The sequence below is a fragment of the Lepisosteus platostomus genome, chromosome 1, assembly GCF_059453375.1.
Source record: "Lepisosteus platostomus isolate fLepPlt1 chromosome 1, fLepPlt1.hap1, whole genome shotgun sequence".
Taxonomy (NCBI): domain Eukaryota; kingdom Metazoa; phylum Chordata; class Actinopteri; order Semionotiformes; family Lepisosteidae; genus Lepisosteus; species Lepisosteus platostomus.
In genome coordinates, this window is record NC_142611.1 from 44611604 (window position 1) to 44634678 (window position 23075).

Sequence of the window (23075 nt, forward strand, 5' to 3'; positions counted from 1 at the left end):
TTTTGTAAAATACATTTTAAACTAAGGCAAGGCAAAAGTAGGACAATGCCTTGTTTTATCCATAAAACATCATATACGTTCCAAAGTTTCCAGAGTGTAAATGTGGAGAAAGCACTAGTCATAGAAAATTAGTTTTAGATATAGCATGAAATTCTCTCAGTGGTTTTCCGTCCTGGTCCTGCAGGACTCCTGTGTCTGCTGGTTTTTGTCCCCTCTGGACCCTTAATCACTGTTGCTCATTTGTGCCTGATAACGATCTGCTTTCTGGTCTAGACCTCAAATACCCTAGTTAAAGTGAATTTCTGCACAGCTTCAACATGCAGCATGTTATGCAATCTCTCCTCAATGTATTTATTATATGCTTACCTATTTCTGACTAAATAGCTCTGAACAAGTGATCAGCTGATGAACACAGGGGAGAATGGAACTTTCATACAGCTCCTGCAAAAAGTCAGTTTTTGTTTTCTGCTCAAATCCAACTGGTTATATTTCAACTAGCACACAAGGGCAGTCCTGAAACTTGCAGAATAGCACAGGGTTCATACTAATTACAAATCTCATTCCCATTTTTAAGAGCTGGAAGCACGATTGTTAAAAAATGTCTAAAATAGAAAATTAATTAGCCTTTGTTTTAAGAGCTCAACAGGAGCAAAACCTAGCAGACCCAGGGGCAGTCCAGGACCCGGACTGAACTATGTGGTAAACCGCATTAAAATGTTATATTCCTCCTTTATTTATATGTGGGATAGCAAATGGTGCAATACTTCAGCCCATTCCACTCCTCAGAGGTATGTCCTTTAAGGCTCTTTATTGAACACACTGCTGTTCCTGAAGAGTTGTCATAGTTGTTCCTAAAAAGAATGATAATGGGGAGTTTACATTTTTCCCACCTTTCATCTATCAGTTGTACATTACTCTTTATTTTTCCAGCCATCATAAATATCACTTGTGTATACAAAATGTTAAAAAAAAAACTTTCAAGTTTTTAGGCTAAAATGCTCAGAAAGGTAACATTATGTACCAACTATGTTACTTCACTTTAAACACCTTAAACCTCCCTCAAATCTCACCCAGGCTGTTTAAACATAACGGCTTTGGAAATGTGCAGATCACCACGAAACAATCTTTCCACTCCAACTTTAAAAAAGAGTTACCTAGGGCTGAAACACTTGAATTCTGAAATAGAGAAAAAAATGCATAGCAGTTCCACTTCACGTTACTTAGGTTATGTAGGTTATGTACAGCTGCAACTGTGCCACCAAGTGGCTGATCTACAAACAGCACAAGCTTTCCTATTCCGTCAACCCATTTCTCCATCCATCCATTTTCGAAACACTTTGTCTAATTCAGGGTCATGGGGGGCCTCTCCGGAGCCTATCCCGCCAGAAATGGGAGCAAGGTGGGATAAACCTTGGATAGGACGCTGGTCCATCACAGGACACGCACACACCAGGGCCAATTGTCCCAGAAACTAATTTTAAAAAATCAATATTTTTTTAACAGTGGGAGAAAACCAGAACACCCTGAGGAAACCCACATGAACATAGGGAGAGCATACAAACTCCACACAGACAGCACCCTGGGTCCAGAATTGAACCCAAAGCCCCAGCATTGCAAGGCAGCAGTGCTAACTATTGCGCTACTATGCCACCCCAACCCATTTCTCAAATTAGCACAACTCACCAAGGGAGCATCATGTTCATCAACCCAAAGCCTATGCTGGAAGCACAGGGCGCAAAGCGGGACTACAACCTCATCAGGGTACCAGTCCATTATCACTCACACACAGGCCCGCAGGGACAATTTAAAAATTGGCAATTAACATAGGCCAGACTTTTGAAGGTGGGGAGGAAGTGAGCACGAACACCCAGACGAAACCCACACTAACATGGGAAGAACGTCATAAAGCTCCAGGCAGAAGGCACCGCAGTCCAGAATTAAACCCAGGGCCCAGGAGCTATGAAGCAGCATACCTAACCTCTGAGCTGTCCACCAGATAATGCTCTGTCGGCATGTGTCCTTTGGTGTTTCACCTCATGAAGTTGCTTTGTCTCACCACAAACCCTTCCATGACACCGTAGTTAAGCATCACTTGGAGAATCTCTGTTCTGGGATAGAGCTTACTGATGCAGTGCTGCAACTCACATGGGTGAGTAACCTCCAGCCCAGCACTCAGCAGTCTTGTAGGCCACTCTTCTTCCTTAAGTGTTAATACTAGATTATCTTTAGAAAAAATATCAGCAATCACAGAATGTACGAATTCGTGACCAGGTGATGACAGTGCGACACTTGCTGCGGACCTTCAACCTGCACAGCACAAGCACAAGCAGAATACACAGTACTTTTTCAAAACAGTTTATTGCATTGTATATTTGGTACCTCTTATGTGTTTGACAACAAGGGTATTAACTTTACAACTGAAATAAAGAAGAAGCAGATCTGGTTCTGGAAAAAAAAATAATTGGCCCCCATTCTGAAAAGGTACAAAGTCTGGGGCTTGTCTGAAATTGGTGAGCGAGAAATATTCTCTTTTAGAAAGACAGGGCTTCAAGTATTACAAAAAACCTTACTGTGGAAAAGATCCAGAGGTATCATAATATTAATATGCAGATTAGGCATCTGCATACATACGGTTAGGACAGCCTGCAGAGGAACCTGACTGCCGATTCTTTTTTTGACAAGAAAAATGATCAAGAAAAAGGAACAGTTCTCCTCCTGAGCAGTTCTTTTATTTCACGCCACTTATTCACTGTGACATTCTGTGTGCGGGGCAGGGGTTTGCAAAGAATTCAGTATGGTTGACAAATGCCTGCTTTTTTTAAACTAAGATATCTGCTGATGACTATTATATTCAATAAAATTCCGTCTCTTTTGAGTCCGACAAACAGAGAAAAGGAAACCGTAATATACTGCGATACTGAAATTGTTCAAAAGATGCAGCTTTATCATACACCACCAACTTTGCTTTGTAGCCCTACAGAAGGTGAACCGATGCATTTGCCACTCATACTGTACTCCAAGTAACCTTCTTCCTCCGGAAATGTGGTAAAGTCTTCTTAGCTTCCTTCTCAGCCATCTGTGTAGCTCCAGCAGCACAGCTTGTCAATTCACCTAACCAAAGCCCTGTCGTTCCTTTACTGGTTGTGCTCAGAATCCAGTGCTAAACAGCATTAACTGCTTTCCAAGATAAAACAGTGATCGCCTTTTCAATTTAGCTTTGAGTGTTTTTGGCACGCACCTACCCTGTTATTTGTAACAGCCTCTATAATTTTTTCTAGTTTTTTTTATAAATTATTTTTAAAAACACGGGAAGCAGACGTTAGGATGCGGCAGACAACAGGACTGCTAACACCTCATAGAATCACCCATTCCTTTTCGTCTCCAGAGATTCATTTTATTTTCGCTTAGAAGTAGTCATCAGCAAGATTAAAAAAATGTAAAATTGCCATTTTTTTTCTCTTCTCCCCCCCCCTCCCCTCTCCCCGATACAATTGCCGTTTTAGTCCTTATCTGAATAGAAACTTTGACGCAGTACTGCAGGTGCATGACAAAAACCTTGGCTGTGGTGCTCAGAAATGGTGGCTGGGCTCCCTCGAGTCCCTCTCTCTGTCTCACATGTCATTGGCCAGTTCCTCGGGCTCGGCCGAGACGTCTCCGTTCACCGTGACCTTCATGTTCTCCTCGTAGCCCGGGGGCATGAATGCCAGCGTGTAGGGAAAGATCTTGTGACAGTCTGCTCTGTAGGTCTCGGCTATTTCCTTGCCGTCTCCCAGGCTGCCGTTGCGCAGGCTTTCCAACACCTCTGTGCAGATCTAGAGGCGAGACAGAGAAACGCCTGTTTTTCACGCGGGACACCAACACCAGGCAGGTGAAGCACATGCAGCCACGTTCCCAGCTTCCGAGAGCAACCCGGAAATTTTAAAACACCCGCAAACAAACCTGAGCGAATATTCTGTTCAGTTTTACAGGAAATGTCTTTGAAGTGTTTTGCCGTGAACGGATCCTGTCAAAATGCATAATGTCTGAATGAAATCGGATGAAAAGCTCTTATTTTTTCAAAAAAAGTGAGCTAGCTTCACTGCTTGTCTTAGACAGCCACTGCCCTGGGAAACTTCAGATCCTCAAGGGCTAGAGATCTAGGAAAAAGTGGTAATTTAGATCACTTAACTTAATTAATTCAGTTACCAGAAGCTCAGCAGGAAGGAAAGCTCTATGGGATCAGAGATGCAAACTGCTTTAAATGCATCTCTTGACTCATTTGTTCATGCTGACACAGTGTCACAAGTCTGAAGTATGGTGCAGCTAGATACACCTCTGGCTGTATCCAATCCTGTTTTAGAGCACTGTATTCTTACTGTCACTTACTTGGCCCCCCAATTATTCTCTTCACTAGTCACTTCATTCTCATGACAGAATATTTGTTATGGGAGGCCAGAAATGACTCTTCTGAACAAAGCAATAATGAGTTTCAGAATTTTCTTTTTGTTTTCTTTTTGGAATACAGGACACCTGTCCTTCAACTATAAAATGGAGACTCAGTCATTAAAATAAAAACAGACTTAGACAGATCTTGCCTAACTTCAATCATCCTCCCAAGAAGTATGCCTAACCCTGTGAAGGTTGCCCACTTTTGCTTGGACTTGGAAAAACAGGTTAATATGCATTACACTATATACTCATGTAGAAAGTGCTTTTTTGGCACATGACAAAGCCGAAGATGAAAATGCAACTATTTTATTAAGTTGGACACACTTGCTTTGTCACTCCTCTGTGTTCACTGTTCTTACCTGAATGGTCCTATTGTTCAGGGACTCATCCAGAGCAGTGGCAAGTTCTACAGCCTTCTTCCCAGTGGAAGAGTCCAGATAGTACATCATCTTGGCAGCTGGAAGAGAAGACATCAGTAGTGTTTATTAGCGGAGTTACAATCCGGTCTATAAGCTACTACTACAGGAAAATACAAAACAGAGAGGGATTCAAAAATAAGTCCAAGTTCAAAGAAAAAAACCTATAAAAGGACATGGGGTATTTACATTATAAAAAATACACTGGCAAATTAAAGGAAATCCCTGTGAGCTTCCAATAATAATGTTTATATTAGCTTGAAACTGTTTACGTCTGGGACAGTTCAAGACTACGCTGCCTACATTGTGAATACAGAAAGATACACCAACACATATACAGGTATATACATGTAGGGTCTTAATGTTAACTCCAAAACTGTTAGAAGTGGACAAAAAGACTTCCACCTCTATTCCACTGTTCACATAACAATTCAGTGGCTGAAACTCTACTGTTGTGCCAAATGATCCATGTTTTGCAATTCTTCAAATAACCCAAGCTTTCTTAAGTGAACACAGTGTGATTTGAAACTATCCAGGTATTTTGAGGCATTCTGGGACACAAGGATTATTTTAAACAAATCCCAATCTTACCTGCTACTCTGTGTGGGATTGAGTTGGAGTGCTTGCTGAGGAGAGCTTCGTTAAAACTCTTCGCATTGGTGTCTCCGAATAGCCTCTTGATCTCCTGCTTCAGGACTGTGCGCACTGCCTCCGCCAAGTCTTTGCTCTCCAACACTGTGAGAAGAAGAGGGCTTTAATAATATTCTCTGTGGAAAACCTGTGATATTCCCCTTAAACACATAGTGAACCACAACTTACCTGCTTTAAAAAAGCGAACTAAACACTGGTGGAGCCAGGGATGATCAGGATCAATAGCAAATGCCCTCTTTACTGACTGCAGCATAAGCAAGAACTTCTCTACATAAAAAAAACAAAAAGGAAAGCAAAGTTATGCAAATACAATAATGTTCCCAACATAAAATAAAAAAAAACATTTAGGTGCACAATGCTACCTTTTAAGCAAATGTTATACTGAAAATTCATATTTAAGTCTTAATGTGCTGTATTCCACAACTAGTCATCTGTTATTGTCAAATAGTGCATTCAAATAAAAAAATTGAACGTTTCTTTAAAACTTTTCTTCCCAATAAAGATAGCATCTACACTCTCATATATGTCAATCAAGCCTGCACTCCAGATTCATCAATCCATTACCGTCACTGCAGCTATCAGAAATGTCAGACCCTGGGTAAGTGTATGTGTTCTTGTGTGGGAGCAAGCTACCATAGAAAAGAATCTTCATTTTGGTTATGATGAAGACAGCAGGAAAAAGGCACCCATAAAGCTGGCCTATGATTTCTTTGAGCCGAGAAAGCGAGGGTTTGGTCATCGCAGACTAAGATGTGTAAAACAGCATGACATTTGTTCAGGGTATGGTGAAAATATACAGTATTTCACTTTTCTGTAACCTGGATTTTCATGTGCTGTATCTAGATAAATTAGAATAAGTAGTATATGTTCTAGCAAAAAAAAAGACCCAGCATGTGATTCCAAATTCGTATGTGGGCTCAAACAGCTTCACATAGCCTTTGAAGACTCTACTGCCCGACTTAGAAATTACTGAATACTCTTTCTTTGACAATAAATATAATAGTATGCATTCATAAAATGTGTTTCAGCCCAAAGGATCCCAGAACCAACTGGGTGATGCACAGAAACCTTCACGTACCAGCAGCCCTACAATAAAGTAGACCAGCTGGAGATGTGAGAGTTCTTTACCAGTTGAGTATAAGGGATAACGTGAGACAGAACAGTCTGACCAAACCCATAGTAGCATTAGCCAGGACATTGGTGTTACATTCTCACTCTTACAAACAGTGCTGTGGAATCTTTAATGACCAAGTATTCAGGACATTTGTTTCAAGTTTCATCAGAAGGATGGTACCTCCTACAGCACAGTGACCCCAGCCATTATACTGGTTTGATAATTCTTGTGAAGCAGCTAGAGGACCAGCACTATGTAAATCAGTAACCTGGTTTCCTTGGAAATCAGAGATCTTGCTTAGCTTCTGAGATCTGACATGGTCTGGCTAGAAGTTCGTAATGTTGTAGCCACTTTTAAGTGTATGCAGTTACATAAAAACAGGCTATAAATTTAAGTAGGTAAAATTATTAAAAGCCCTTATAAAATATGTAAAGCTGTGCTTTTTCTCAGCCTCAACTCTGGTACTGCTTGTATTATGCCTTCTGCTCACACAGACAGAACTCAACAACAAAATACACTTCAACTGGCAAGACACACTACTATCACTCCAATTTACAGCCAGAGAGGCATGGAACAATTTAAGCCCATTCTTACCTTTTCTGAAGTATATCTCAAATGCCAGAAGGTGAGTTTCTATTTTATTCTTCACTAAGTTTTTCAAAGGAGTCAAGAATTTAACCGCTTCTTCCAGTGGATTTTCTACCTGTCAAGTCAGAAAGTGACTGTAAATTGTTAAGGAGAAAAAACAGAGACCAATACGTCTATTTCTATGCATAAAAATATTTTAAACCATTCTCTATTTCTAATAGTGGCACTAGTATAATGGTCTTAAAACTAGTTAATGGTGCCTTTCTTCTTTAGCTACCCTCTCTTTCCTAATACAATGACAGCCATAATAAGAAGAATAAGTCTCCATGCTGGGAATGAAGAACATTTTTACCTTATTAAGCTGAAAGTGTTTATTCTTCAGGTAGCAGGTGTACTACCTTGTTAAATGTTTGAACACTTTGGCTATTCTCAGACAAGCACCTGCACCAATATTATTCATCCTTTTACAATTCTTTAAAGAAGGTGGACCGTACTACCCAATAAATACAGTGCTGTGAAAAAGGTGTGTGTTTTCAACATATTTGCATGTATGGATATTTGATCTTCATGTCAACAATATTAATAGATAAAGGTGATCTAATTTAACAAATAACAATGAAAAATATTCTTTGCAATCACTTACTCAACAAACACAAGTCAGAAATGCTGTGGACAAAATAAGTAAACCCCCTAGCTTAAATAGGAAATTGCATTTCTGCCGATTTAAATAGTACAAATGAGTGCATAATGTGATTTTTCAGTGTTATTTTTAAAAATTAGACCGCTTTTATCTATCAGTATTGTTGAAATGATGAACAAATATCCTTTTGTCCAAAAATGTAAACGAACCTCTTCATGGGGCGTACTTACTTCACACCACTGTGTAAAGTACTTATTATTTGTATAAATACCATGTCCTATTTCTTAAATATGGCATTCTCTACATTGCAATGCTCAAAATAATAAACAGCTAACTGGAACAATCCACTTTCTATAAAATCTTAAAAAATGCATTCATTGCAAAAAAAAGTTTTATGGCAAGACAAGAGACCTGTAGTCAGAAAGCTCTTCATGTGATACAACTAAGAGGCGACCTGGGTTCTTATGGATATACGGGTTTCTGACGATCAGCGGCCACTCTCAAGCACACTTCTCAAGCCTCCTCCTCCTGCCCAGATCGCACCTTGGCCAGTTTCTCGGGTATGAGCTCTTCCTTGGGTCCCCCGATCTCCTCGTCATCATCTTCCTTCTTCTTCTTCTGGTTCTTCAGCTGCTTCTCCTTCTCTGCGTTCTTCTTCTCCTCCTCCAGCTGAGCCTTCTTCTGCGCTCGCCGCTGCTTGTTCCTCAGTTTCTTCAGCTCTTTATCCGACAGGTTGGCTGCCAAACAAGAATAATAAGGAGAATGATGCCACAGTCCGTGTCTTGTCTTGGAATTTTACGTTTTGTGGCGCATAACTGTTTGAATCACCCAGTTTTAAAACACGTTTTTGAATGGATTTTTACTTTCAGTTGCAATTTTCTTTTCTGCTCAAGCTCAGAGAATTCATTCTCTGAGAAACAAAAAGCAGCCTTATCATGAGTTAACTTAAAATGTTTCAAGCTATATATATAAAGCAATGATAGAATGATGTTAAATCCAACACTGAAAATCCTGTGAATAAAGTAAAACTAAGCCACTGGATGACTTGTTACTGCCACTGCACACTCATTAATTATTTAATGATCTTCTAGTCAAGTTGTTTCTAGCTACAATTAAGATCAGTGTTTTAGTGTTCGTCATGCCTTTTTTGCGAGTAATCAAGTCAGGTGGTTGCTTTAAATTAAGAATGAATAACAGCCTTATTTTTCATTTAAAAGTACAACTGGGGCTCCTAAGTGACCAAAAGGGTAAAATTGCTTGCTTCTAGCACACATTGGACTCTGTTCCAAAGCTAGAAATCACAGCTTCTGGCCTGGGTCATGTCACTAGCCAGTGGTAACCAGACGTCCCCAATTAGGGCTCACACCTGGCACAGTTCTGTTTTTTTTCTTTTCCTCATAGGCTAGTGGGTAATCCAAGACTCTTGACTCCCAGTAAAGCAGTGTGCACCCTATGACTTCCAAAACACCTGCAGGCTAGCGGTAATCTCACCCCTCCCCTAGTTACCATTAAAGATTTTGTCCTTACCCGTATCGGCCTCCAGCTCCTTGTTCTCATCAGTCAGGGGGTTGTCATGGAGGGTGAGGTAAATTTCAATGGCCGTTTTGGCCGCTTTGAAGTAGAACGGGTGCATACGCAGCACATCCTCCAGCTTGAGCAGATCGACATACGACCGCAGCGTCATCTTCCTCATGCAGTACGTGTGGAAGTCAAACTGGTCATCTGTGATCTCCACAAAATGCTGGACGGCACAAAGATACAACAAGAGGAAATGAATTACTCATTTCATTTATTTATTTAGGGTTGTGCTTTAAAGTTCCTCATATTGTTAACTATTTGTGAAGATTGAAAAAAAAAAGAACTGAATTCATTAAATACATCAGGACATTTGCTTGTAGCACTTAGTTAAGAGACTAGGATCCAATGGCTGGTAATTTAATCTGTAAATTTTGTATACTTATCATTTACGCCCGTGGTTCTCAAACTGTGATATGCGTACCACGACGCCCCCAGGTGGTAGGCCAGATGACCCTGTAAATTTGTTGTGTGCACTGAAAAATTGGGACGGGATTTCTTTTTTTCTAATAAAATTAGTTTATGTGTCAAATACACAGCGTACGTACTTAGTTACAACGACACAGCGCGCACTTGAATACTTGAATGGACACAAGGTCTACTATGTAATTCTATACCATTGTAAAGGAATGCATGCTACGAACCTATGTGACTTTGTATTGAAAACAGTTGTCTTTAGCAAATAGGGAGATAGGAAAATGTGCGTGATTTTGGAACACTGCCAGTTTTCTAAGCACAGGAAAGCATGATGGACAACAGAAAAATATTTAAGGACTTTTCCAGGTTAATTTGAAAAAAATACACCAGAGTGGTCCATTGATATAGCGCAACTTTTCACTTAGTTGTCACGAGCACAATACCTAGCTGACGACACGACACGGGTAAAGTATTATTGTTGTTTCGTCACAATAAACATTGATCTATTGTCTGTCCACCTGCTCGTGTTGGGTTTTAATCAACTACACTATGTAGTCTACAGGTAGTCCAACTGTTTTTCTCCCTTTCTTGAATCTTCCGTTGACTATCCCATGTTTCAATACGGAACGCAACTGTCAGAGTTGGTGTGGATTGGACCCATTATCGCTTACACTATGCTTTCGCTGCGCTGACGTGTCGCTTCTGGTGTGAATTCGGGGTCACTAGTAGAATTATGGATATGGCAGATGATGTCAAAAGTACGTTAACAGAGCACGTTAAGATGAGCAGATGCTTTTCACTGCAATTAGATGAGTCTGTAGATGTCGTTGATTTGGCCAATTTGCTCGTTTACATTAGATACGAGTTTGAGGGCACGTCCCATGAGGACTTTCTGTTCTGTAAGTCCCTACCAACAGGAACTACAGGAGAGCACATATTTCAGCTTCTGAATTAATTTATGGAAGAGAATGGCATTGACTGGAAAAAACACATCGGAGTTTGTATAGAGTGATGACAGGCAGACACAGTGGTGTAGTTGCACGAATTAGAGAGGGGTTGCTCCAGATATGAAATGGACGCACTGCAGCAGCCACCGCGAGGCCTTGGCAGTCAAGAAAATGCCTGAGGATTTAAAATCTTAGACTGTGCTGTCAAAGTTGTGAATTGTATCAAGGCTCGACCAATGAATTCACATCTGCTTTGCTCGACTAAACAGGCTCACCCCTCTCACTGAAATGGTAAGTGCTCAGTGCTATTTTTATTATACGTGTGTGTGTGAGTGTATGTGCGCGCACGCTCATGTTGGTCATTGAGATTTTCTGTGGTTCCTATGAGAAGATGACTTGTAGGTGCCACTTGGATGTTTTGGTTTGACCAGGGGTGGTACTTGGTCCAAAAGGTTTGAGAACCACTGATTTACACCAAACAGTAGTAGAAAGTCCATTCAGTAGTAGAAGGTCCAAATCTATTGCTATTTCAAATACTTTAAACTGGCACTTTCTTTTACTGGAAATGAAGGCAAAAGATCACAACAATTCACTCTTCAAAGATGAAGAAATTAATTGGCACCCTAGCTGTGCAGATGAACCTACCCTTTCAATCTCATGGCACTTCTTCAGAGCTTCCCCGTATTTGTTCATGGACTTGTAGGCCAGCGCACATTCTGTCTGGAACCACATGCACTGCATCTCGTTGAGATTCTCCACTGCTGAGGCGCCTTCCTGAGGAGGAGAGGGAAAGGAGGACTCATTGAGAACCAGCCCCATTCCTGACCGATCTCACCATTGGGACTGCAGGTCTTTATTTGTTCTAAAACCCTTCTTCACACTTAAAAAAAATACACCAACTTTAAAACCCAATCAAAAATAAGATCCTTCCAATTTCTGCAAAAAAACTATGGCACTATAAAAAAAATAAAAACTGTAGTCACCTATCTGCACAAGCATGCACACACAAGCGTTGTATAAAATGCGAAGAGAATGGCCCCCTACCCTTGTAAACTTGCAGCACATCTCCTCAGCTTCCTTCACCATGTTGGCCTTCAGCATGTACTTGGCGCACTTGGAGTTGATAAACCTGTCCGCGGTGTCCAATGCCTGGGCCTCATCCATCCACCGCGCTGCTTCCTTGATATTGCCAGCGTGCTGTCAGAGACATAAAGACATATTAAGAAACAACACTACCTCCACAACTACACCCTGTGTTTTGGCCAAGAAATGGATCGCTTCAGTTTGCTTTATAAATTAAATTTCAATTAATACATTCAGGGACAATGTACAACTTAGAAACACGGCATTAGGAATGAGATTCCAAGATGGCGCCATGTTAGTGGCAGCCTGCTACAGCAGCTCTGTGTCTTTTGTTGTCTTTTTGTTTCCATGGTTACATCTATATTTATATTCATACGTGTGATACGATTTTCTGTGTACTGTTCTGTTCTAGTTTGTTCTTGTGTGTCCGGACTGTGAGTAACTCTTGTATTGTATTGTATGTATTGTACTATTATTATATAATTCGTTACACTGTGGCTGTGTTGTGTGTGTTAAGCTGCTGTTGCACTGCAATTTCCCTCACGGGATCAATAAAGTATCTATCTATCATCTATCTATCTAGGAATTATTGTCGGGTAGTTTTATCAGTAGGCTACATAAGGCACCTGTCAGGATAGTTATTACACATGACTCATCAATACGAATCTGTATTATACATATAAGAAAGAAATGTATGAGAACTTAATGTTACATATCAGAGGGGGTATATAAATGTTTAATATCTCATACAACCCCATTCTTTTGGATAAGACAATAAGCATTCTTTTTAGCATCTGCTCAACCATGCCTCCTTTTTTTGGCTTTGAGGTAGGCAACTATACCAATAAAGGCAGGGCAACTGTATCAATTTCAAACTAAGACTCAGTCATGGTAAATAAATCATTAAGCGACCCTTATTGGGTATAGGACATAGGAAAATTAGGTCTCAAGACAATACAGTGAACAGGTCAGAGAACAGAGAAAGACAAGAGAAGAATCTGAGCCATGAAAAGACTCTTCTTTTGGGTAGACCAGAGAGTAACATCACTTCCAGTAATGCGAACACCGAAGAGACCGACCTAGATTTTATAAAAGAGACTGTTGGCTTGTATTTGTGGAAAAATTTATTGTGGACAAGCTAAAGAAAGCTTATTTAGATCTGCAGTATTTTAAACAAGTCAAAGGGTAACCATTTGTTTAGCATTATTATTAGTGAGTGATTAAGCCCTGCACAAAGCTGTTTATTTACTACACAGTTATTGTGCCAAAGTTGCAAGACTGATTTCTGTTCATTTCTGTAATGTGCTTTTAAGCATTCCACTCACTATTGCCTCTAAGTGCAGGGTGTGAAATTGTTAACTTAAATGCTCGCAAGACAAGCTGGTGTTAGGTCCTCATTCCTATTTTTTAGAACCTCCTTTATTTATATCAACAAGGTATAAAATATTAAAAACAAAACGGAACAAAAAGAAATTCCTCTGTCATTTTATTACCTTGTATATTTTGGCTTTGATAAGGAAGAGCTCTATGAGAGTTGGTGTACTTTCAATAGCAGCATTAATATACTCTAATGCCAGGGCCTGCTCGCCAATCTGATCATAATGCTGGGCTAGGAAGTACTGCACCCACAGCAAAGTAGTAGGGGGCTCTTCTTTACCATCATCTGCAAAACAAAAATGTGATTTAGTTTATGATAACCATAACAATGATACAACATCTTTGAAACTGTGACTATCAACGCTTTTTCCTGATGTTTTCTGCTATTTCATCCTTAGTGTATACCATGAATTCAAAAAGGAGATTGGGATAAAGTGGCTTGAAAAATAAAATCACATTTGAAGAGGCAGAACTAAGATCATACCAAATGAATCCACAACATTTATAAAGGTTACAAGGTTAATAACTTTAAGATGAGATGTCAAAAACACAAAACTGGCTTCTCTTTATTAAAAAATAACAGGTGATTCTAAATGTATTAGCCTAATTATCTCATACGCTTGTAAAACTGGAACCTAAATCTTAATTTCTTATTTTTTTGTCCAATATCTATCTGTACAGTGTTTCTGCAAAAATGTAACTTCTCTAGAAACAGAGCCCCCACTGTATAATGAAACATCCAAGTTACAGAGACCCTTGCTGATGTTTATTGCAGTCCCAGACAAATATATGGGCACCTTCCAGCTATACCTATAAATCATCTATTTCAAAGGTGAAGTTGCAGATGGAAGAGTTGCCATATCCTGTATGAACCTTTATTACTACAGTGAATCAGCATTCAGCCTACAATGTCCTCCTATCAGTCCTCATATCATTACATATTCTAAGCTACCCAGCCATGTTGTTGAAATTGACATCTGGGCTTCTTTCATGAAACAACTGGATGTAATCCTCTGATCATTTATCTTCTTACCACCGAATAAGAAAGATACGCACCAAATGGCCACCCAATGAGAAACAAAAATATGCTACAACAAAGACATACAAATTAATTTCTCCACGCTGAATTGATCTATGCCTTTAAAACTGTTTGGTTTCAGTTTGTGAAATACAGAAAAGGGATTGAAGCTGGGAGATTGAGTAATCAATTTATTTCTCACGATGCCACTTAATTAACAATTCTTGGAATTAAATTTGCTTTGGAACATAGGCATGCTAGAATGTCCATTGTTTGCAAACTTTGAACCTGCCTGGCAAAAGAACCTCAGTGTTTGGCAAAAATGTTCAGGTAAGTGTTGGAATTCAAGATGACCCCATATCTTCAAAAAAGCTCCAGGACTCACAGATGTAAAACTATGCGAACACTCACCAGACCCCACCAGTCCATATTTCACAGTGGCCATAAGCATTTTCTCAACAAGAGCATTATTTGTCTTGCACCAAAGGCGGATGAATGTGTCTCAATTTTTCTTTCATGGGACCATACGACAGTTCCAATTATCGTTAAGACAGAGCTTGGCAAATCTGAGTCATCTTCATAACCGGGTTCGTCCTTACAACCTACTCATGAATGTCGCTTTCAAGCCAATGACATCAAATAACAGTTCTGACACTTTGTATCTACTAGATACAATCTGTATTGGAGAATGCGGGCTTTTGATTTATAGCTGCTTCCTGAACCACTTGTCTCGTGGGTCATGGTGGTGAGATTGATACACATGATACACATGTATCCTTAATAATGGACGCTACCGTGGAAGGCGGTAGATTTAGCTTTTTGTGGCTTCTGTTATAACAGAACAGGTGGAGGTCAAAACCCATTTGCCTGCAGCCTTTGGTGAGCTCACTAACAAGGATGATGCACACTTGTAATGAATGTCTCCCACGTGTTACCTCCGTTTATGCCTCAGGGAAACAGGAAACCTTCAGTGGCCTCTATATGGTTCAACTGAACTTGCCAAAGAGCAGAAAAATATCTGCAGATTTTTGCTGGATTTTATTTCTACCAGTACTGTACTGGGATGTGAATAAATGTGACCCCTGTACATTCTGGAATTTGATTATAACAAATATGACTGCTCTGTGCAACGCGTTTACAGAGATTTTTTAGGAACAACTTATACAATTGCTAACTTGACCTACTCAACAATGGTTTTGTTCCTATTTCCTCAGAAGTATGCATGGATCTAGAGGGCTCTGCACATGTTGGAATTAGAGTCAAAAATATATTTTGTAAGATTTAAACATGTTTCACTGGCTGGCCTGGTTACTTTTGTTACTACAACTGCTTAGGTCAAATATTTCACACATTAATCATAACTAAAAAGGTGACAAAAATGATCCTGCCAGTTTTGGTGACTGATTTTAATTAGCCTTTTCATTTAAGGTTAATTTAACAAACCTTATTTGAAGGACCCCAAACAATCACCATCTCCAATAACCTGGCAGTTTTTGCAAAACTTGAGTTAGAATTTGTTCTTATTCACATCCATAAACATAAAAAATTAATCAGCAACATATTCATATTTAAAAACCCTTCTCTTGACTTACCATTTTGATTGAACATTCGGCAGCTATTTAAAGTTGTTTCATAACCAACTACCAGTTCTTCTATTATTGATACCTGCAAAAACCAAAAAAACACTTTTTAGACATTTACAAAATCTAAAAGGACCAAACAAAATTTTCACATAATCAACGGAAAAAACAAATTGTGAATTTCAGATTTCATGTAAAAGCAAGTTAGCAAGCTTAATAGTTTAAATAGATTTAAGAAATTAATTAAAAAATGAACTTTAGCAAATTTAATCAGTATACATTTTCTAAATTGATAAGGTAAAATGTAACCATTACTACTTAGACACAAATACTAAACAGTTAACAACTCACTGTAGTCACAAAGTTTTTAAAAACCACCACATAAAATAGAGAAACAAAGCAAAGGCTGATTCCGCATTTGTGCAGGTGTCTCCTTTATCCCAGATCAGCCTGTTTACATATTTTCAATTAATGTTTTAGATAACACAAATATGTTACACAGTGTACAATAATTTTCATGAAGGATGAAACAAACAGCAGCTTTCAGACTTGACTGAAATCCCTTGAGTTTCGATTTCAAATATCGCCTTCAAGGCCCTTACCTTTTCTTTGTCGTGGTATAGAGACTTCAACGTCGTAAAAACTGGAGGACAGCCTTTGCTGAAATTCATTCTTAAATATTTATCCAAGCATTCCCTAAATTTTTCACCTAATCAAAGAGAAAAACAACAGAGCAGAATTAGCAATTCTATTAACACTACCAAAATTATAAAGTCTTACTAATTCTTAAAACATTTTTTTAAATGAGGTCCTCGGTCACAAAGATTCAGTAAACATCTACACAGCAACAGTCATAAATGATAAGATGCGTGTTGTCCCAAAGGTGAGTACCTCTTACGTAGACGCTTAAAATAATTAGCACATCATTAAAACAGTTACCTGTATCTAATTAAGACTCTCATGTAACTTAAGTACAGTTCATCTGAACAGAGTTATTATTAGAATAATGCATGTGAATGGACTGGGAATCTACACGCAAAAGTGTGGTAAACTTTGACCCACTACACTGACTAAAGGATGAGGCAGAGATTGAGAATGTATTCGGACATCTAGAAGATACGGCGTGCATAAGCAATCGTTTTTGAGAAGAACATAACATACATTTATCGTTGCACATCATTTGCATAATGCAGAATGTATTTAGTATATTCAGTCCATTTGTGCACTTGTACAGTATGTATGCATAACTATATTAGTCAATATTGTATACATTTCCTTGACCATTAAGCTGACTGCTACACCTACCACATGTGCCAATTTTGTGTTGGTCTCTGATGTCTAGAAATGCACGGTTACAGGCCATATGTTGCAATACTGAATGTAAAAATTAGCTTGAAATTCAAAATTGCAAAAAGCTACCTTACATTACAAGTCAACTCTATCATTAAACACTTAGCTGTTTCAATACTAGAATGAATAAAGACAAAGATTGGACAAACAATCAACACCCAAATGACGTACCCGATAAAAAGTTTAAAGGCAGTCTCCTAGGCACCAAGCCTTTAGGATATTTAATCCAGGCCTCTTCATAGATTTTCTGCTTTTCTTCTACACTTGCTGAAAGAAAAAACATACATTTTAGGAAACAAACTAATGAATCTAATGGTTCGTGAATTTACATTTTATTTACCCAGTGGGTGAAATGCAACAAAACACTAAAAGATAACCATAACATTCTCTCTAGAAACAGAACAGTCTGTGTTCTTAAGGCAGCTGTTGGTGAAAAGGAGTCTAGTAGCCGATTCTTCAAATTCAAAACAAGCACACAGCAATCAATTAATCCTACAGTCAAGTAGCTTGCTTTCTTAGGTCTCAGCCAGTTGTGGGATTGTGTACAGTGAAAAACTAAAATTACAATTTAAGGCTGTGGATCATCACTGTACTTGAGAGCCGGCAATGCCAATCAGAACTTTCATGCAGGAGCAATGTCTAACATTTGAAACATACAATCTTAATACTACATACACACATGACGTCTCAATATTAAAGAGTTCACAAAACATGCAAAAAGGGGGCTGTGTGAAATACTGATGGTTACAAACATCTCAAATATTTGTCCTGAGTGACAGTTCAAAGAGGGCTAACCTTCTAAACTCTATAACCAGGCACCCAACCTTTCTGTATTTCAAAGTTAAATGTATATTAAACTGCACATTGATAATCAGGTGGTTTCACATCAATTTGGTTTCACACAAAGCTTTGAAATCCTAACACACACAGACTATTATACTCATCTGTTAGACCTGGAGGGAGCACTTTACTAATTAAACATTTTTTTTATGTCAAAGGCAGATTAGTGCAGTGGTGGCAAATGTTTATTATGGGATATTATTTTAACAGTGCAAAACCAATTTCTTTTAAAAATTGCAACTGAATTGAAATATGAAATATTATGGCAAACAGCCCTCAACTGATACAGACTGTACAGAGGTACACACTGTATAAAAAGAGACGCTCTCAACGATGCTCATTCAGCACTTAGGTTGGCCTGATCAGTTGGACTTTACCGGTTCAAGCTTGGGCTTGTCATTCAGCAGCTGTGACCCATACTCTTCAAGCACTACTTCCCTATTGGCTGAATACCTCCAAGACTGGGTGGGTTCAAGCCAGCCAAGTTAACCATGAACCTGTCTTGCATTAACGACCGCTGTGATTCGAACAGTGTGTTTGAAGGGATAGGCAATATGGAAAGTTTTTAAGACTAGATGGTCAAAATCTCTTTAGAACTGGTAAGAGCACCGTGGAAAGTAAAGGTCAGTTTATTAGCAATGGGTGTGTAAAAAGAAAAAAAATGGTTACCATTTATCTTCAGATGGATTCTTTAGAACTGTCAAATAAATGTTCTAAAAAGACAGGACAGATACGGCTTATGTGGCATGTCAGGGTTTTGTATATCTCTGCTTTGGAAAAAGTCAACCTGAGCTCTTTCTAAACCCTTCTGCTTCATCAGCAATAACATTAATTCTTTCACCAAAATATTCTTCTTCTTTCCCCCAAACTACGTGTGCTCTTTCATACCAGGTTTGACCTTCACACTGGGCAGACCTTTGCTGCACAACGTGATTAAGCTTTTCCTTCTGCATCACTTCAAAACAAGACACAGCTGAATGCACCTGGTGAAGGAGCTCTTACCAGGTTTGAGGGCCTTCTCTAGGCCATGGTAGTAGGACCAGTTCTCTGGGTTGCGCTCCTGTAGCCTGCGGTATACGTCTGCTGCCTCCTCCAATCTGTCCAGTTTCAACAGTAGGATCCCTACAAGGCAGGACCACATAAGCAGGGCTTTGTTAGACACAACCATCAGATTGCACTGCATTTGCATTGCTCTCAGTACCTTAAGGGGCTAAATATTGTAAAATGCAAGTTGGAGTTTAGCATTCACTCCAAAAACAGTCTGGGGATATTATAAGACAAGATGAACCTCAGTGATGTTATATCATTACACAACCCAGACAAACCTCTCCAAATTGTGTCTTATAGAATACCTTTTGTCTCCTCCACCGCCAGCTTGTCACAGATCTGTTTCTCATAAGTGGTGAGGTGCTCGAGAGCTTCTTTGTAAAGGCCGGCTTCTCGAAGAACTTGGTTTTGATATAGCAGCAGCTCACTGTACTCATAATCCACTTTATCAGGAGACGTCTGGGGAAAAAAAATACATTAACTGATTAAGAGAGATAGAGAAACTGCAACAGTCACTGGAAATAAGGAATGAACTTGAGGATTACAGCAGAAAGAAAAAAAATATTTGAGGAGATCACTGCCAACGGAGAGTGATCCACACGAAGCCTGGAAGATTCCCACAAATATGAAAAGGTCTCAAAAGAACTTGGGCACTTCTATTTTTTAAGTCAACAGGCCCTTTACTGCGTTTTTAAACTAGGGCTAATACAAAAATACAGCAAATGGACTAGTGAGTTCTGTTAACTTATCTTCACTGACCTAAGACCTGATGTTGAAGAGAATGAAAACAACAATTCAAGGAAACAGCATCTTATCAGGAGAGCTACAGATATGCTGTGCCATTGTGCTGTTTTAAGTGCTTATTGAAATACTGGGGGGGTGGACCTCTTTGAAGGTATGTGCCCTTGCAGTTTGTGACTACACAGCTAATATTTAAATACTTTAAATCAGAATGCCCTTTTGCTGAACAAGTTAAGGAAGGCAGAATGCCGTCGTCTAAGCACAATACTATCACTTGTTTTCAAGTTGGTGCAAAAACCCTACAAATAGAAAACGGAAATCGGTTAAAAATACATCAGTACGTCAGCACTGAAGTCTACAGTTTTGCTAAAGGGCAGAAAAGAAAGGGGCAATTAAATCAGGGCCCCTTGGCAATTGTGAGTCAGTAATATCCCCACTCCTGCACCCTGCACTTTTATATGACCTCAATCTGCGTCAACAGCTGCTTTGTTTCTTTGCCGACTAATTCTCTGGTCTCTAGTTCACCCTATGGAACTCAGAGGGCACAATGCTCATCACAGACATCCGTGACGTATGCAACTTCTGTGTAACCAGTAGGTAACTTCTGCTGTAATTAACCTGTGCTGCTCAAAATATCAGGGAGACTAATTCATAATGGATTTACTTAGCTTTTGGAATAGAAATACAAAAATATTCTGAACAATATTGTTTTTGTGGAAACAAAAGGAAAAAAACAGGTAAACAAAAGTAGACTGTATACAGAAAAGGGGGGCCGAGAAACTTGGCTAATCAGAGAAGTAAAGATGCTGGAGATCACAAAGTATCTGGCCCTGCTGTCCCAGTTTCTGTGCTCATAAAACATAATCTAGTAATGTCAGGCTTCCAAGCGTATGGAACAACATAGCAAGTCCTGTGGTTGAAGTTGAAAACCCGTTTTCCTCTATGAAACAGCTGAACAAGATTCTCAATTAGCAAACAGCAACCAAATTTCTGAGCAAAAACTCATTTTCTATTTCATATGACTACTGCTTTTGGCAAAGCAGGTCAGGTACACTTCGTAACAAAGAAGGTAACACAAAAATAACACTGTAAATCAATGTTTCTCATAGACCATCCTTTTCTGCTAAATCTAAACCATTTATAAATCAACCTTCAGTACAATTCAAGCTTTATTATCTCCTAGGGGGAACTTTTTTGTGGCAGATATCAACACAACAAAAACAAAGAGGAGAACAATATTTCAGGAGATAAAAGCTTCATTTTATATAAAGTAATTGCAAAGAGGATGCCTGATTTCCTAAGCCTAATTCCATTACTCCTTGGGGCACAGGGGTGTCTCCCAGATGGGAGGGGTGTAAATTCACAGAGAAGGGGGGTGAGCCGCACACTCTATAATACTTTGGAAACCTTTTATGTAGAGGGTATCTAGGTCAACCTGACTCGCCCCAATGATCAGTAGTATCATTTTCAAGGACACCTATTTCTTTAAAACTGGAAGTGTCACTTGGCTTTATGGCAACAACCCCTGAAAGGCGTGGGAGAAAGAAAGACCTGTGGACACCCTCCTCTGACAGGCCCGCCCGTGCTTTGACATTCTGCAAGATGCCTGACAGGAGGCGCTAGAGGTTCCAACTCAACTCTGAATTACTGGTCTAAATGCATACACAGCAACCAAAACGCATAACCCCAAAATCCACATGCCCCAGCTCTAAGAAATGTTTAACGAACACAAAGTGTTTTTCAGTAATGAAAATTCAGAGCCCCTTGTTACCTGTTGCGTTTTTCTGAATTCTTCTAAGATCTTTGCAGCCATTTCATAGTCTTCCAAAAGGTGATATGCTATTGCATAGCCAATCCACGAGGCTCTCTGTGCCGGCCGCAGCTGAAGCAGCTGGTACCTGGTTTCCTGCCAAATTCCAAAATTAAATAAAACAATGACATCAAACCTCAGCATTATAAAATCAATCATTTTATTTACTCTACCACCTTTCGCAAACAGTTGGCCACACAGTGCTTTACAGAATTTTACAGACGTTGGCAATATTGTTGGGGCTCCCAGGGTCCCATGATTGCCACCCTACAGGTAATGGGACTTTGGTAAATAAATTACAGTTTTGGACAAATATACACTACAATTACCTGATATGCAATGAATTGTTGGCTATTGTTTATGGTTTGGGTCAGATCATCTGAAAAAGAACATTTATGCCTAAGAAAACAAAATTAAGATTTTGCCTTAGAAAATGTTCAAAGATGGGGAACCTATTTACCCTCTTTTCCCAAAGAAAAGGAGCTGCAAAGAGAAGGAAAAAGTAAAACTTACAGAAAACACATTTATGTGTGATTGTGTGGAGATGTTTAAAATTCTACAGCACTGAGCATAGTTAATGCTGATTATTTCTGGCTGATCACCAGATACCAGGATACCCGAGCACAGCACTTAAGTGGAAACAGAGCAGAAGAACTGGAACATATGAGGAATGGACTGTAAATTCAATCAACCAAGACTTCAAATGTAGAAAGAAAATTAGTCGAGTGTTTATACTCACATATTAGCTGCTTGCATCAGCTGTTATTACACGAGGCATGTTTTTCACTAACCAGGTGTTGTACTGACTAATTTAATACCTCTTAACTTGTTTTAATGGAAAGCAAAATTCTGATAATAAAAATTTAACAAAATATTTAAGAAGCCTGTGAGCACAAGATAATGCCATATAGAGGATAGAGGGGGAAGGTCAATGGGAATTCTAATAGAGCAGCAACAAACGAATATTTTGATAACCGATTATTCAGGCGAATTTTACAACGCTTAATTGATTAATCGGCTTAGCAGAAAATTATAGCTGTGTAAATGAGAAAGGCTGTGACAAATAATGTTTGGCATTGTTCAGTTGCCATATACCTTTATTCAATAAAAGAATGAAAAACCCCAAACTCTGAAAAAGTTTCAACTTAAGTTCATTAACATCTTCTTACTTCTTACAGCATTCTTTCACTCTTAAATTTCAGGAAAATACTTTTCTTCTTTTTTGTACAAAAACAAAATTCAAAATAATGTTCAGAGTATAAAATAAAAGCGGACTAAAAAGTTCAAAGTTCAAAATAAACTTCAAATAAGTCACTTGTAATCCAACTGTGTACTCAGCACAGCAAGTAATATTTTGATTGACTGTAGGATTTGCTAATATGAGCTGTGGTGATGAACATTGATCAATAATAAACATGTAGATTATCTCTCAGCTGCAGTATCATTTAATCGG

General features: G+C 39.0%; 1 protein-coding gene across 1 annotated transcript in view; it reads right to left on the bottom strand.

Moving 5' to 3' along the window:
- Nucleotides 1-2339: 2339 nt before the first annotated feature.
- Nucleotides 2340-23075, bottom strand: part of LOC148678004 (N-alpha-acetyltransferase 15, NatA auxiliary subunit) — a 36401-nt gene continuing 15665 nt past the window's right edge. Inside the window, exons 5-20 of the mRNA XM_088629928.1 lie at nucleotides 21584-21718; nucleotides 19377-19530; nucleotides 19027-19146; nucleotides 17356-17451; nucleotides 16437-16543; nucleotides 15847-15919; nucleotides 13353-13522; nucleotides 11821-11973; nucleotides 11422-11550; nucleotides 9365-9578; nucleotides 8381-8574; nucleotides 7204-7312; nucleotides 5664-5762; nucleotides 5436-5579; nucleotides 4788-4885; nucleotides 2340-3812 (exon numbers count right to left, since the gene is read on the bottom strand). Coding sequence (XP_088486054.1) covers nucleotides 3612-3812; nucleotides 4788-4885; nucleotides 5436-5579; nucleotides 5664-5762; nucleotides 7204-7312; nucleotides 8381-8574; nucleotides 9365-9578; nucleotides 11422-11550; nucleotides 11821-11973; nucleotides 13353-13522; nucleotides 15847-15919; nucleotides 16437-16543; nucleotides 17356-17451; nucleotides 19027-19146; nucleotides 19377-19530; nucleotides 21584-21718 — 2196 coding nt within the window. The 3' untranslated portion in view covers nucleotides 2340-3611. The remainder of the gene's footprint in view (nucleotides 3813-4787; nucleotides 4886-5435; nucleotides 5580-5663; nucleotides 5763-7203; nucleotides 7313-8380; nucleotides 8575-9364; nucleotides 9579-11421; nucleotides 11551-11820; nucleotides 11974-13352; nucleotides 13523-15846; nucleotides 15920-16436; nucleotides 16544-17355; nucleotides 17452-19026; nucleotides 19147-19376; nucleotides 19531-21583; nucleotides 21719-23075) is intronic.